The sequence below is a fragment of the Haplochromis burtoni genome, unplaced genomic scaffold (genome assembly GCF_018398535.1).
Source record: "Haplochromis burtoni strain Fernald_Lab_line unplaced genomic scaffold, NCSU_Asbu1 Contig_233, whole genome shotgun sequence".
Taxonomy (NCBI): domain Eukaryota; kingdom Metazoa; phylum Chordata; class Actinopteri; order Cichliformes; family Cichlidae; genus Haplochromis; species Haplochromis burtoni.
The window spans coordinates 363,385-380,137 of NW_024582594.1; the positions used below are offsets into that span (position 1 = coordinate 363,385).

At 37.4% G+C, this 16,753-nt stretch overlaps 1 protein-coding gene across 1 annotated transcript; it reads right to left on the reverse strand.

The window, feature by feature from the left end:
- Window positions 1-10,551: 10,551 nt before the first annotated feature.
- Window positions 10,552-14,905, reverse strand: LOC102294144 (C-type lectin domain family 4 member M). The gene is made up of 7 exons (XM_005945526.3): window positions 14,782-14,905; window positions 14,473-14,601; window positions 13,743-13,841; window positions 12,845-13,639; window positions 12,615-12,757; window positions 11,379-11,488; window positions 10,552-11,273 (listed from the first exon to the last, which is right to left on the reverse strand). Exons 2-7 carry the CDS (start codon window positions 14,567-14,569, stop codon window positions 11,135-11,137), a joined length of 1,383 nt encoding a protein of 460 aa, XP_005945588.1. The 5' UTR covers window positions 14,570-14,601; window positions 14,782-14,905; the 3' UTR covers window positions 10,552-11,134.
- Between the last annotated feature and the right edge of the window lie 1,848 nt (window positions 14,906-16,753).

Genomic DNA, 16,753 nt, shown 5'->3' on the forward strand with positions numbered 1-16,753 from the left:
TGAGGAACAGGGAGAGATGGTCCGATTGTCCAATGTGGGGGAGGGGTGTGGCTTTGTAGGCTCCAGCCAGGTTGGCTGGAGCCTACAAAGCTAAATGGCTGTCACATTTAGCATGAGGTTAGCAATCTTTTCATCTTCCTTAAACTACTTTTTTAATGTGTAAGTGAGCATGTTACCGTTTAATTTTGAAACGGTACCAAAACAGTCACAGGACTTTGGCCTTGGTGTCTTCAGCCCGAGTTTATGAAACCTTGGCTTCCTTTTCACAAACTGCAGGTGTTTTGAATATTGTCAGGTTCAGTGTCCTCTAACATTGTTATCAGTGCCAGCAATATTACTGTACTACTGTAGTTGGCCCTTCCTCCACCTTCTGGTTTACTAAGGGGGCCATAAATCCTGATAACAGCATCATGGAGCATGGTTTGTTTCAAAATACATTTGCAAGGTTTATGCCTGGTGTCCAGTTATTTTCACTGCCTGACTGGGTCTTATCAGTCTCTGCCCATCCTTTGCCACATCTCTATCACATGAATCTTTTCCTTTAAGGAAACGAAGACATTAGCCTTGACTGGAGATTATATAACAGATGTTACTGTTACTCTTACTAAAGGTCTATGATAGAATTTTTTTTCTGGAGTTTTTTCTGGAGTTAATGTCTCTGCTTTATCATGCTGCATGTACAGGAGGCATGACTAGTGTGTGTTCCTTCACGGGCGAATTGTATGGATGGAAAACGATTCTGGAAAGAGATCATTTTCATTTTTAAATCAAACCATGTCAGTGTGAATGTCACCGGAAAACTGAAATAGCAGAAACGTACAGATTTGTAAGTTATAGCATAAATCATTTGCTGGACCTTCACCCAGGAGACTTGGCTTCATAATCGAATGTGGACTCGTTTTGTGTTTTTTCATCTTCTTTTTCTTTCTGTTTTGTTTTGGGGGGGTTCTTGCTTTGCATTACATTTCTCAGACAACACCTGTGTTTTCATGCCTGGATGGGTTTATTAAACCACTTTGCCGTTATGCTGGGCTGGAGGACACCTGAAAAGATTTTATGTGCACTCATTCACTACCTTGAGGTGTCAAAATAATCAAATTTTCTATTGACCATTCATCTGAAGCATAATCATCAGAGTAGCAAGCACAGACTTAAGGCATGTAATGGGTTACTAAGGTTTGAAACAGATGGTTAAATACAGCACTAACAACTTGCAGCCTTTTCCAGTAAGTCACCATGTAATTGACATATCTCTATATTTTTTCAGTAGCACTGTCATTTGGAAGATCTTCTCACCTTTTGCTCTTGTCACTAGAGCCAGACGATATTCCTGTCAATTCTTTATCACAGAATTTAGACACAAGGCTCTTCACTCTGACCCTTAAAAGTATCAAAACAGTATTCTGTAAATCTGCTTCATTATTTGTCCTTGAAGAGCAAATCTTGCTTAGTAGATTTTGGGAACAAAAAGTTCAAAAAAGGATCCCTACCTTGCATCATCGTTCTCCGAAGACTCCATATTTTTTTCTGATTTTCTGATTAAACCTTACAACATCCTCCTTTGGACAATACTGCTACTGGGCCATAGATGATGAGTACCAACCTGCAGATGTAATTAAAAACCACATATCGAGTATCAAATCCTAAAATGATACTGAGTCATCTAATAAACATATGGTTGTATTCTGATTTCAGTGCATAATGTTAGACACACTGGGGTAAATTTCACAATTTCAGAGGTTATAAAAACTGAAAAAATTGTAAACAGCTGTAAAGTATGTTGCCCACAATGCCTTTAACTTTAAAGTTTAATGTGATTCCAAAATTACAGGAAAATTAAAGCTATTTCTTATATTTTGTAAACTTTGTAATATATAATAACTGTTACTGTTATTTTCTTGGCACAACTGTAACCACATAATTTCCTTAGGGATTAATAAAGTATTCAGATTCTGATTCTGTTTAATTTATAAGACATAGTAATTTGTCATTATAATAATAAAGTACTGATTTTAAACAAAGTTTTACAATGTTTTTTAAAATGTTAATTCTAATAACTACTGTCACTTTCAAATTCAGAGGAAAAATAGGTCATGGTATAATACAAAAACCTAAAAATCTGGACTCACTACTACAAGACAGAAAATATTAACCCACTGAGGTCCACGTGTCATCAGTAACAGGACCAGCCCTAATCCTAACTGAAGCCCTATAATAATATATCATTTCTGGGGGTTTTTTTTATTATTAACTTATTCTCTTAAGTCTTAACAATCAGGGAGCAAATAAAATTATTAGTCTAACTGACAGGCATCAAAAACTATTAACTGTTTTAAACCAGAAAAGTCAGTTTGCCTTTCTTAGAAATATAGCATCATCAAGTGTGATGATTCTCAGCATTTAGAGGGTTAGAAAGAGTTACTCACAATTTTGAAGAAGAAGGGTTTGGTAGGTATGCAAAGAGTGATGAATTAGAGTCAAGGTTAAAAAAAGAAAAAGCAGGACAAAAGAAACCCCTTGATAATAATTTGTGTGGCCCATGAAGGAAAGACCAACCATTTACAGTTGATGTTATAAACAGTAAAAATCAGCACATAATTATGACCAAACTTTATTTTTGAAGTCACCATAACAGACCAAACTTTTCTGAACTTAGCAAATATAGATAGTTTCAGTTAATGGTACGTCACTAATTTGACTGTAAACTAGCAAGCGTACCGAAGTGGCAGTTACCAACAAAAAACACCATTCTCTCAATAAATCATTAGAAACATTATACTTGTGTTTGTGCCAGATTCTTAATTAGGCACTCTTTCAATAGCACTTTGAGAATCCTTGCACTTGAGTAAATTTTTAAACTTCTACTTAGAAAGGCTCACAGAAAATCTATATATCACGAAAGGCAGAAGTGAAATATTACATGATAATATGTGTAGCTACTTGGACAGTCCTTTCAGGTCAAGAAACTTTTGAAGGTCAGGAAACTATATCAGCCATTGTAGACCTTTTTTGAATGTCGCCTGCACTGTCAGACTATTATGTCAAAACAAGAGCAATTTAATGTAGAATAAAAAGTATATACCAGAAACACATCTGCATTTATATTCATCATCAGCTGTCCACCTTGACAATGATAAACCTACTCTAAAGTGTTTTTGAGTTGTTTGACTTGTATGTGGAATTAAAATGACTTACCTGAGAGAGTCTCCTTGAGATCCAGTTCTTAGACAAACCCAGACTCCACTGTAGTGAGCTGGAGGTGAGAGAGTTAAAAAGGAGCAGTCTGAATTGCACAATATGACTTACACAATATGACAGTATAAAATGACTGACAAAGTTACTGGACTCTCATTCTCATATATTTAATAATTAACCTGTTCACATGCTAGCATGCTACGTGGTTTGGATTTATGATTAGTTATGACCTTGTGTCAAAAAAACTTATTCATACTTCTGTGAATGTGCCCTCTTGCAAACTGCATTTCAGCAGACTTTGAAGGAAAAAAATAAACAGGCTCATAAAAGTTTTATTTTAGTAATCCAACCACAACTAAGTTGTAGGTCTTAAAAACACAGATTACAGCCATGTTCAAGGATTCATTAGGTGAATGATCCTCCTTCTAAACGTCAGTAAGACAAAGGAGCTGATAGTGGACTTCAGCACTAAGCAGGAGAGGAACTACCAGACCCCCGTCATCAACGAGTGCCCAGTGGAGAGAGTGGACAGCTTCAAATACCTCGGAGTTCACATCACGCAGGACCTGTCATGGTCCTGTCACATCAACACCGTGGTGAAAAAGGCCCGACAGCGTCTCTACCACCTCAGACGCTTGAGAGACTTCCAACTGCCCTCCAAGGTGCTCAGGAACTTTTACTCGTGCACCATAGAGAGCATCCTGGCGGGAAACATCTTAACCTGGTTCGGGAACAGCACCATGCAGGACAGACGAGCTCTACAGAGGGTTGTGCGGTCAGCTGAGCGCACCATCCGCTCCGAGCTCCCTGACCTGCACTCAATCTACAGCAGGCGGTGCTGGACCAAGGCCAGGAAGATGGTGAAGGACCTCAGCCATCCCAACAACAGACTGTTCTCTCTGTTGAGGTCAGGAAAGCGATTCCGCTCCCTGAAGACCAACACAGAGAGACTGAGGAGGAGCTTCTTCGATACGGTCTCTCAATCACACCACCACACAGTACTGACCCACACATATGGTTCTTACACACACACTGGACTTTCTGGACTTTGTTTTTGCACAACACTGGTCACTATATTCTTCATTTCCGGTTAATACTTGTACAGCTGCTGTTATTGTGTATATATTTATTTATATTTAGATTTCTTCATACATTCTTATATAGTTCTATATTGTGTATTGTGTATTTTGTTGCACAGTTATTTTATTTTCAACTTTAATTTATATATTTTATCTTATTCTCCCAGTTAAATTTACCCTTCATTCTAATTTGTGTTGTACAGTTATTTCATTTTTAACCTTAATTTATATTTTATTCCTTCCTAGTTGAATTTACCCTTTTTAATTTTTCATATTTATTTCCTATCTTATTCATAGCCTTTCCTTTTTTGTTTTCTTTAGGTCACGAGCAGTTGCCCAAGCATTTCACTACATATCGTACTGTGTATGACTGTGTACGTGACAAATAAAATTTGAATTTGAATTTGAAATTTGAATTTGATCCTGTACAAGGAGGATCAAGCACATATCAAAGGGAGAGGTGGCGTTACTAATAACTCTCTCAGTCAATCACATCCCTCGGCTCCTTGCTCTGAAGCAGCTGTTCCCATCCAGTGTAAATATTCAGTTTGGTCGACAAGTTTTTGACAGCTCAAGACAATGTGTCGAAAAACTGAATTTCTGAATGTATGTACATTCATCAAGTCCCTGTTAGTATGAACTACATTACCCAGGAGGCTTTATTTAGTAATGGACTACAGTATCCAGCAGCCTTTGTGCAGTCATGGGAGTGGCTCCTGACCTCGTTGGCCTGACTTTGCTCCTGGGCTGAGGCTATAGGAGAGGGTTGCTGGGAACTGAAGGGAATAGCCCATCTTGTGGTTCTTATGACTGGTGTCCATCACATAAACCTGAGCTCATGTTCCATGTATAAAATGCTTCACAATCCACTTTGATCCATATTGTTTCTAGCTAGTGATGGGCAAAGCAAGGCACTGAAATATTCGAGGCATTTTTGTGTGTGAATTGTATCAAGGTTTCGAAACAATCTGAAGCCCATCTCCACAGTGACACTTGCCGGCTAGGTCTTGATATCGTCAGATCTTGATAAGGCTGTGTTAACAGTGATGCAGACATGTCCTGCACAGTTCCAAACAAAACTACTTATTACACCAGACTGTCAATAATGATGTTAAAAACATGATTTGGAGAAATCTTCGCACAAAAAAAGGTGAGAAAAATATTGACCGTTAACGCTAGAAGCTTTAGGTTTTAATTCTAATTAATTTAAATATATATATTTAATGAAAAAGATTAAATGTGTGTCCCTTTTCTTATAAAAAGGGTGACATTTATTATATTTTCACATGCCAATTCTGACCAATCATAACAGTCCATGTCACGTTCACCAGTACATTTTTAAATCATCCTCTGCTGAGCAACCTTTGAACCATGACGAAACTTTCATTAACTTTACACTGCTGTGAATGCTGTATCTTGTAACACTGGCATGAACCTGCAAGCCTCCTGTTTACGAGATTTTCGCACCATAGGTGTCAGGATGAATAATACAGGAAGGGAATAAAGTTATTTGACATGATACTTGTTCGCCTGTAATTCATGGATATGTTTCTCTGACATTTGTTTTTACAGTATAAATTTATTCTTTATGGCAAAACCTAATGTGAGTAACAGGTTATAGTGAGAATGACGTCATATAACAGTTTTTTGTTGAAAGCAGAAAAAACTAGAGACCAGAAGGAGTCAGAGCTAAAAACTCCTCCCCTTATATTTTTCTCATTGAATGCAGAGAGGAGCTTTTTATTGAGATATTTTAATCTACAGCACAGCATGCTGCTCTCTCTCTCTCCTGATATGAGTGAATGAAGCTCACCCACCAATCTCTGTTTCTTTCATCTATGTGACAGTCATTCAATCATTCGAATACTATATTTACATATTATTTATATATCTATATATGATATTCATTTAATTACACTTTTGATTTCAGCGTTTAAATAATTGGATAGTAATAATATAATATCTTATAATATATTATTATATATAATAATTGGATATTATTCTTCATAATCCACAGTGAAAATAATAATGAGAGCGAGGGCATTCTTTTCTTTTGCACATGCATATGTAATGAATAGATATAGTAGTATCGAAAACATTAATTCAGTAGTTACCCATCCAAATCACTCTCGCTGATAAAAAAAAAATGTGAATCATTGCACCTGGCAATAACTAGAAGCAGCAGATACGCCACCTGCTGAAACTGCAGGAGTCACAACAAAACCTTGTTTAATCATGGTCACGTGACCTGGGTGTTTTGAACAGCGCTGTAGAGCAGCGTTTCGAAACATCGAAACTTCGTTGTTCGAAACGGAAGCTCGACACAGTGCCGTAACGTCTGTTTCGAGCTCCCATCCCTAGTTCTAGCCACCTTCTTAATTGCGCCTTGGGGATAAATAAAGTCTCTCTGATTCTGATTCTGATTCTGATTTGGTGTATGTGCTAGTTAGTGATAACTGTATACTGTATACTGTATACAATAACTGTTATTGTCCTGCTGCAAAACCCAAGTGCACTTTAGCTTGTGGTCATGAACAAATGGCCGGACATTGGTTCCCTTTACCATAGCAAGTTTTCCGAGTCCTGAGGCAGCAAAACAGCCCCAGAGCTGGGCTGGAGCAATAGGCAGGGTACACCCTGGGCAGGTCACCAGTGTGTCACAGGGCTAACACATAGACACAGACAACCATTCACACCTGCATTCACACCTATGGCCAATTTAGAGTTTCCAGTTAACCTATCCCCACTAACTGCATGTCTTTGGACAGTGGAAGGAAGCTGGAGCACCCAGAGAGAACCCACACAAACACAGGGGGAACAGGTAAAGTCCAGAGAGACAGAAAGACCCCGGCCTGATGGTGGAATTGAACTCAGAACAATCTTGCTGTGAGGCAATAGTGCTAACCAAGTGCTTTGCGCCTTTTTTATTTAATTAATGTAAATGGTAAAATGGTAAATGGCCTGTATTTGTATAGCACTTTTCTTTAATGTACGCATATTTAAACATCAATTTTATTATCTGAGACCACTAATGAATATACTTGTGTTATGCAATATGTGTGAAGCACTTAATCACAATTAATAGTACACTCTTAACAATTTTAGTGAAAAGTTTCATTTCTCAAAACTTGTATATGAATTTATGAATGTCTCATTCTCTGTTGTCCCATTTTGTCCCCTATTTAATAAAAGCACTGCAGATGTAAGGACTCTGTTTTTTGTAGAACCTGATAACGTATGCTATCCCATCATGACTGAGATCACCAGAAGCTTGTGTGATGGCAGCTATGTTATTCCTTAGTTGTGTGAACATTCTGCTTGTCCTCCCATCATGTCCTTTTAAAAGGGTAGGAAACACTGGGACTAAATTAAATCATGACCATCCACTAACGGTGAACTTATAATCAGTCCCACACATGTTCATATGCATAAGACTGATAATAACTGATAAAGAATATTCACAGGGGTGTTGACATTCAAAACAGGTGGTCTGGGGTTCGAGCTATTATTCCAACTCTTAAATGGTAAACGGCCTGTATTTGTATAGCGCTTTACTTGGTCCCTAAGGAACCCAAAGCACTTTACACATTCAGTCATCTACGCATTCACACACACACTGGTGATGGCAAGCTACATTGTATCCACAGCCACCCTGGGGCGCACTGACAGAGGCGCCACCGGGCCCTCTGACCACCACCAACGGGTGAAGTGTCTTGCCCAGGGACACAACGACCGAGACTGTCGGAGCCGGTGCTCGAACCGGCAACCTTCAACAAGATGAACTGCCAACTCTTGAGCAACGATCGCCCTATCGCTCTTATTCCCTATTAAAAACCTTACATTTTGTTTGAATTTTCCTGCCTCCTGCATTATGGGTCCATTAATGCACACTCCACAGAGCTATATTGTGACTGATGTTGCTTTTAGCTCAGTAAGCAAAGCCTGATGTGTTGCCCTTCTGAATGTGTGGTCACTTTTGGTCAGTCTGACTGTGCTTTATGTGCACCCTAATTCAGTTTCCACAGATTGTTTAGAGGTCCATGTGCAGCCTTGTTAGCAACCTTTAGCATAGCCATGACTTGACACTGTGAAAGAGCCTCTTGTCTTTGTATAGCATTTTGAGTTTGACACTTTAACTCAGTGTCAGTGTTTCCCACTGTCCCAGTGTTTCACAGTAATCAATGTTCTGGAAACTTGAAGGGCAGATGTATTTGTAATAGCTGGCTGCAAGTTTTTTTATTTGGACAAGCTTCAGATATTATGATCAAATCTACCTGAGTATCACCTGAGTTTTACTAAAGAAACAGAAGTCAAGTAAATCAAACCTATAGTTTGCTGGATGTGAAACACTGCATATCTCCTTTATTCTACATTTGAAAATGTGTCTAAATCCTCAAACTGTTTGATTATTTCCAGGTTTATATACAAACATGACAGGTACTTACACTTAAAAGATATTGCAATGAGGCTTTCCGGGTGTATTACAGAGGTTATAACCCAGAATATCAATGATATTATGTGTTTGATATTATAAACAAGTGCAGTAAATGAATGTGAGGTGGAGACTTTGTATTGGAGCTCTGGGAGGGTTGGTGTCAGTCTACACAGAGCTGCTCCCACACAGCAGCATGGCCAAACTAAGAACTCACCACCTACTTGTACGAGTAGGTGGAGAAGTAGAGATAGACAGACAGATGGATGAAACAGACACACATAGAGAGACTGTGTGTGTCTCTCACACTTTCACTGTGCATAACAGAAAATCCTAATGGGGTCCTTCAAACCCATGTTGGACAAGCATCTGGACCAACATGGGATATGTCAAGAGAACACTTTTTAGGAAAATAACAACCAAAGAAGTCATGCACATGTCACAATTTTATATAAATTTACATTGTTAAAATTATAACTACACTCTGCAATTTTTTGGTATTTTAACAAATGTCTATAGCATGACATGCATAGATAGATATGCTGTTACACAGACAGCCTGCCTGTCAACCCCAGAATAATTGTCAGAAATTTAGTCACAGAACAGATGGAGCTCAACTGTTGAGAAGCACAGCCACATGTAGGATGTAAAAACACCTGTGAATAAATGCCAACTAACAAGATAGTGGGAAAAGCAACAGTTATGTTGGTGAGGCTGTGTAAGTGTGAGTTTAAGTGTGATTGTTGGGGTTTTCTCCAGGATATTGTTGGGTATTTACCTTGCAGTGTAATGTCCTTTGAGGCAACTGTTGTTGTGAATTGGCCTAAATTGAACTGAACATTTACAGAGACTGTAACTGAACTCAGCTGTAAAACTAGCAGATTCAAAATACACCAAATCAAAGCAGCAGGTTGAGAATTTATTTGGTCAAACTTTAAAATGCTCCTTTAAGAGTTCCAGAAAACTAGGTGTGTAACACTCTGTGACAAGTAAACTGATCCTGATAAAGATAAGCAGAAGAGAACGGATAGGTGGATAAACCATTAAATCACTTTTAAAAAGTAAAGAGTAAATATAAGCTATATCTACACTATATAGAAGACTGAGAGCAAACTCCTGCCTGGAGTAGCCTGGAGAGAAATGAGTAGGATCTCTTGTGTGGGACTGCAAGGCCAAATGGTAGAAGAAATTCAGGCAGAAATGTAACAGACCCATCCTCTTGTAACAACATTTTATTTCTTAGTGATGTAGAAGCGTATCCTCTGATGGGCTCAAAGAACAAAAACTTTGTGGAGCACATGTATTAGCATTCACTAGTGCCAGAAAGGACTGTTGACATGGGAAAAAAAGAGGGAGAAGGTACTTGAACCAACATGGGCTAATATGGTTGCAAAATTCTACTAAAAGTTTTCAGAATGAAAAATATAATGCAGACAAAGCTGACGGGAATGTGTTGGTTGTACCTCCCTCTAGTGGACTGTTATTGTTAAACACTGAAATAGTCTGAGCTGTCACACCATTGCTTCCCTTTTTTCCCTACTTTAACACATTCATTCCTGAAACTGACTGTTATCCTACCCTAATGTTTATAGCTGTGATTCTGTCAATTCCACTACATTGGTGAAACAGGAAACCACTGTGAGCACAGAGGTTTCAGCACATGTCACCCTTGACTATACTCTTGCTTAAACACAGTGTAACATATGAAACAGGCAGTTGTATGTAAAAACACATGTCAAAAACTACAAGGTCATAACAAGTCTTTGAATATAATTTCTGTAAAAAGTAGTGCAGGCTGTGTTATTTAATTTGCTTGGATTAATATCTAAATGAACGAGCAAGATAAAAATTTTATTTATTTTATTTTATTGTAATAATGAGAGTGAAGAACTGAATGGTGGTTCAGTTCTTCACTGAACCACCATTCACCAAATTAAATTACACAGCATTTAATTTGGTACCATTTTCCTAGTTACAAAAAATCACTGATAAGCAAGTACAGCATAATTAAGTGATAATAACATAACTGATTATAACAGTACAAGGCTTTGTAAAGGCTTTCGTTAATCATTGTACTAAATGGTCATGATAGTAAATTAATTTCATGCAAACTGGCATATGGGTAAGTTACATGTGTCAAATTAATTGTACCTTCAAAAATATCTGTTGGCAAGTGACAGATACTGTGTCACCATCAGAGTCAGGAATAAGATGATAAACAGTATACGCAGATATTTTTGGAGTTACTTTTGGGTCACTCATTCAACAAGCTACATCAATCTGTATTTGCTCCAGCAAATAACATTTGGATAAATTGGTGAGTTGTAAAACATACTATTATAATCTTTAATGTGTTTCTATGCTTACATTACATGATGTTCATTGGTAACAGACAGTATCACCTAACGCATTCCAAAGTTCTGGAAAACTACATCTCACAGATCCAGTTTTGTTCAATATTACAGTTCTCATCATTCCAATCACCGACGCCTGATGCGCGGTGCCAAAACTCCACACAGTCTTGGTTTCTCCCATCATAGCTGTTGGGCTGGCCCTTACCCCAAAACCTACAAGAGATGGGAAACATCAAAGTCAGAATAAAAATGTCCTTGGATAAGCAGAACTTTACAAAAAAAAAACAAAAAACAAAAGATATATATTAAATTTCCTACGTTAAGGTCACTGGAGTTCCATCCACCCATTTCCACTGCCCCTCTACTCCTTCATCAGTCAGTCCAATCCAGACTTCTTTGTCACTGCTATACAAGCCATTGATGAAGGTCTATTAAGAACGAGACATGCAAGTTACAGCAAATGTTTGTCATACAAAAGGATCAATTTAATTCAATTTTATTTATACAGCACCAAATCAAAACAAACAAGGCGCTTTATATTGTAAGGTATACCCTACAATAATACATACAGAGAAAAACCAAACAATCATATGACCCCCTATGATCCAGCACCCCGGCAAGATTGGGAAGGAAAAGCTCCCTTTTAACAGGGAGGGGCAGCTTTCTGCCACGACCGGTTGGGGTGAGGGAAGGAAGATGGGATAAAAGACATGCCGTTGAAGAGAGCCAGACATTAATAACAAGTACGATTCAGTGCAGAGAGGTTTATTAACACATAGTGAGTGAGAAAGGTAACTGAAGATTATCTGTATTTGTTTCTAATTTAGCTATATTTGTCTCCCTATTGTTTTCTCTTGTTCTTAACCGATTGTGAAGCACTTTGGTCAACTCTGTTCTTTTTAAATCTGCTATACAAATGCATTTTGAATTGAACTGAATTGAAGAAGAAATACTCAATGCATGATGGGAATCCCCCAGCAGCCTACACCTATTGCAGCATAGGGAGGATTCAGGGTCACCTGGTCCAGCCCTATCTAGATGCTTTAGCAAAAAGGAAAGTTTTAAGGCTAATCTTAAAAGTAGAGATAGTGTCTGTCCCCTGAATCAAAACTGGAAGCTGGTTCCATAAATGGGAAGATTGCAGATCAGACAGCACCAATCAGTAGTTTTATACGAAGAATGGATAATAACATCTTCAAAGTTAGTGACCTGTTGGTAATACATAGGAGAGAAAAAACTAATAAGCATTGGTGATGAAAGAGTGAGCTAGTAGACTTTGAATATTGTTATAATATCTGTATTAGCAAAGCTTTCTGTTTTTTAAGGTAACATTTTTACGAGTATGTCATTTATGTCATTATGATTATGTTATTGTGTTAGTTTTATGAAAATAAAAAAATGACTTAATAAAAAAACTTTCAGGAGCTGAAATTCATAGCATGCGTTGTCAGTTGATGTACTGGTGAAAATGGGGAGGGAAAAAATGAGTTCAACTTTAAGAAAAGAAAATGACCTCAAATACTATATATGGAGAGAAGACAAATGTAAACAAACCATTTCTTCTTTGCTTTTTATTATTGCCAGGTCTGCTCCTCTGTTCTGGCAGTCAGTTCTGCTCCTTTCCCACGTTTTTTTGCTAACTGAAGTGAAGTAGCAGCTGTACTCAAACTTCTTCCAGCCAGTGGGGCATTTCTTCTCTGTAATTTACATTTTTTTGTTGATCAATAACCAAACACTGGGGCAAAAGTAAAGAGATGTTTGATAGCTGTTTTCTTTTTGCTTACCTTGCATTGTTGCATTCAGTCTGTTAATTTCCTCCAACAGCTTTACTCTCTCAGCAGTCAGGTTTTCATTATTCACCTTCAGCAGGTCTCTTTCTGATGTTACATTCTGAAAATTGCTTTGAAGAGCGTTTTTTTCCTTAACCAATGAGTCATAATTAGCCCGCAGGACATTTTCTGCTTTTTTGATTACATTGTAGGTAGACTGAAGATGCTCAAGTTGTACAGTCAGATTTTGGTGACCTTTTGCTAACTTGTCCTTCTCAGTTGTAGAGAAGTTGTAGTTATCTTGCAGATTTTCCACTGTCTTAATCAAGTCGTTGTAACGATTCAGCAGCTGCTCTCTTGATCCGGTTACATTGTTGAATTTGTTCTGTAAGTTGTTCCTCTCTTTGGTCACAGAGTCAAAACTGGTCTGCAAGTCATTTCTTTGCTTGAGGACTGAATCATATTGTTTTTGTAGCAAGTCTTTGCCTGTAGTCAAGGCATCATTGTTCAACTGCAGCTGATTTTTAAGAGTTTCTAGCTTTTCAAAATTTTGGTTCAAAGCAGCGTTACTGTCCTTTAACTGGGCTTGGCTTTGTGTAAGCTGCTGTTTTTCCTCCATCAGTAAATTGTAATTGGTCTGCAACCGTTCTCTGCTTGTAGATAAGGAGTTGTAATTTTCCTGTAAGCGATCATAGCGCATCATCGTATCCTGTTTCTCTTTTTGCACAGCTTTTATGTTTTGCTGCAGGTCCTGATTCTGCATAGTCATGGCTTTTGAGCTATTCTGATAGTCTCGTTCCACATTTTGATCTGTTGGAGAGGAGTCATGACAGAGGTGAGGACAATCAATTTATTTCACCTTGATATAAGGAAATGTTAATACTTAACAGACAGAACAAAAAGGTAGACTCACAGTGGATGCTTTGACCTATGACACCAGCCAAAAGGAGTAAACACAGCAACCCCAGGCACACTGTGGCAAGCTTGAAAGGACTGGTTCTTACTATATAAACTGAATGACGGATGGCAAAGGAGAAGGAGAAACTATAAGTTGGTGAAGCATGTTAAGGAAGTTGTGGTTTTAGAGGGTGGTATTGCAAAATTACACTTTAAAAAACATTCATCTTGCATAAAAATGGTTAATTCCTCTTTCAAAATGTACCTAATTCAAATATTTTTAATAAAGCAACTTCAACCATATGTGCTTTATACAATGACTGTTAATGGAATAAGTAATATTATGTTCGCTGCAGCCTCAAAAGTGTTCTGTTTGACTTTAAATACAATATATTCACATGAATGCTGTTATTTTGATAAAAGGACATATTTAAGTTAAATATTCATCTAGGTGCATTTTGGTTCCACCAGTTCCTTGTGCAAATAATAAAGAGATGAGACTGCATGGTGATGTTGTGCAGGTACTAGCCAAATGGTTGATTTTTCTATAAAACTACTGCTTAGCACTATCGTTACCAAAAAAGCACACCTTCAGCCACAGGAAGGTTACCATTTCCCAATTGCTCCATGTAGATTAAAATTTTCCATCGGAGCCAAGCATAAAAGTTGAGAGCAGAGCAAGGTTATGTATTTGTGATTTCCTTTAAAAAAAAAAAGACAGGAAATTTAAAATCAAGGTTCATTACCTGCAGAGTGAAATTTGCTGCCTTCTTCAAAAAACTGCTTGTAGGCAATTTTAGTGTCATCAATGCCATGTGTGGATGCATGGTACTCGACACTCATCCTTGCATCTGCCTTAAAAGCTGGAGTCCAATCTGTGAAATCAAAAATGTTTTATGTGAAATAGTTTTCACTATAATAAATCCCCTCCCTTTCAAACTATTTACACTGAGGTGTTGATTGCTTTTAAAATAATATAAGGTTAATGATAGATAATCAAATATATATATGCCTAAACTTTAATGAATGCAAAATATAATTGAAATAATCCTTACCTCCCCTTGCAGATCAAACAAAACAAAATCAATGGACGAGCTGGAAATAGAATGATGAGCTTTTTCAGTTTGAAGAGTTTAAAATCTAATCTACTTCCTTTTTTTTTTTTTTGCTTATAGGGCAAACTTTGGGGGTATTTTAGGAGGTGGAGCAAGAGCATACCTCTTTCCTGAGTGAGTCAGCTAGAAATGATGGGAAATCAAAAGATAATCTAAACATATGTGATGAATTTTAACAGTGCATTGCACAGAACACAAGGCAATTATGATAAACTTAATATTATAGTGTTTCTGATTTAATACCCATCAATAAACTCTCCAAATATTTTCCACCATAGAAAAGTTTTGATCCTGGCTGTCTGAGTAGGAATTTCGCAACATGAACCGCCTGCTCTTATGAATAGATATGCGGAACCGTAGATTTCACAAAAACTTAAAAATGCTGAGATTGAAGTTTCAATGTGAAGATATTATGCAAAAAGTCTAAGTCAGATATGTTGTTCAAGTTTTATAATAAGATCTCTTTGTAGAAAAAAAAATAAGTAGGCTAAATACGTGCCAACTCCTACATTGTCGATTCATTCTCTTAACCACTTTTCTATGTGGGGTTGTGGGGCCACTGGAGGTGATCCCACAAGTTGCAGGTTGAGAGACGAGGTCCAAAATGTGTGTATTTTGACATATGAAAGGAAGGCAGATAGAACACATAGGCTCCACATAACTATGAGGTTCAAACCCAGAACCATGTTGCTCTAAAGCAGCAGGGCTATTTTACCACCATACTGTGTGCTGAATACTGAGTTGTAATATAAAATTGTCAAGAGAAGAAAGGAAAATGCCATAGAGCTGCATTTTACTGAGATAACAGATTAACTGTTAGATACCTGTGTGATGCTATGAATAATACCTACTGCTGAAAAGCTGTGTTGTGTATGATTATTGTTTATCCTTTTCTTAGGTCAGCTCGATTTGCAATACAATGTGAAGCCAAAAATTATACATCTTTCAAAATAAAATTACTGATTTTAATCATTTTATGCTCAGTGGTTCTCTAACTATTGTTCCCATCTTTGACTGTTCATGAAGAAGTGATACTACAGCCTTTGCCTTTAGGTGGACCCTGCTGTTCTCCAGTTCATCTAACTTTACTGTAGGGGCAACGAGTTTCTGCCGAGCAAGTGAAGTGATAAAAAAAAAAAAGTGAGAAAAGCAAGAGTGCAGAAAGTGTGGGTTTGACAGATACACCCTTTTATTATCTCAGCCAAGCAGATGTTATAAATCAAATACAATGTCAAAAATAGCCACAGAGTATAATAGAACATGGCCAACCCACAGAGTATGCACAAAGAGTGTGGTTTGAATTGGAGTGCTGCGGTACAGTTACATTTACACACATATTGTGATAAATGTACAAATAAAATATAATGAATTTCAAACCAATAAATAACTATAGCCAGATACACATCAAACTATGTTTACTTGTTATCCAGTAGCCAGTATCAAATCAACAAAAAGCTCATTTGGATTCCATCAAACACTCACATTATTACACACCCCTAAACTCTGTCCTGTAACCTCAGTGCCTTCTCAACTGCCTGGTGTCCCAAGCAGATGGCTGGAAAATCAGTTCTCAAGTTGCTCATATAACTGAAATTATTTTAAAATTAAAATAACAAGCATACTGTCATTCGGTCTGCACCAGATTATAATAGGTTCTTTTTTTTCTTCATGACAATAAGACCTTTCAGTTTCAGGAAAGCTGTTTTTTGATGTTACCCTGACAACAGACAAATAAGCAACAACAAAAACATGGGGAGGTAACAGCAGCCATATAGTACTAAGTCAGTAAACACTATGACAATAATAATAATAATCTTTACTGAGTTCTTTACAACACGGCACAAATTGGTCCATCACAAGATCCAGTACAGTTAAAAAAAATAACACAGTTTAACACATGAAGTAGAAAGTA

Bases quoted from the DNA above. Each gene is read 5' to 3' on its own strand.
- LOC102294144 (XM_005945526.3), bottom strand. From the start codon at position 14,569: ATGAGTGTCGAGTACCATGCATCCACACATGGCATTGATGACACTAAA. The intron at 13,842-14,472 runs GTAATGAACCTT...TCCGTCATTCAG, and splicing joins CAGCAAATTTCACTCTGCAG to TTTATATAGTAAGAACCAGT. The intron at 11,274-11,378 runs GTAGGAAATTTA...CATCTCTTGTAG, and splicing joins GGAACTCCAGTGACCTTAAC to GTTTTGGGGTAAGGGCCAGC.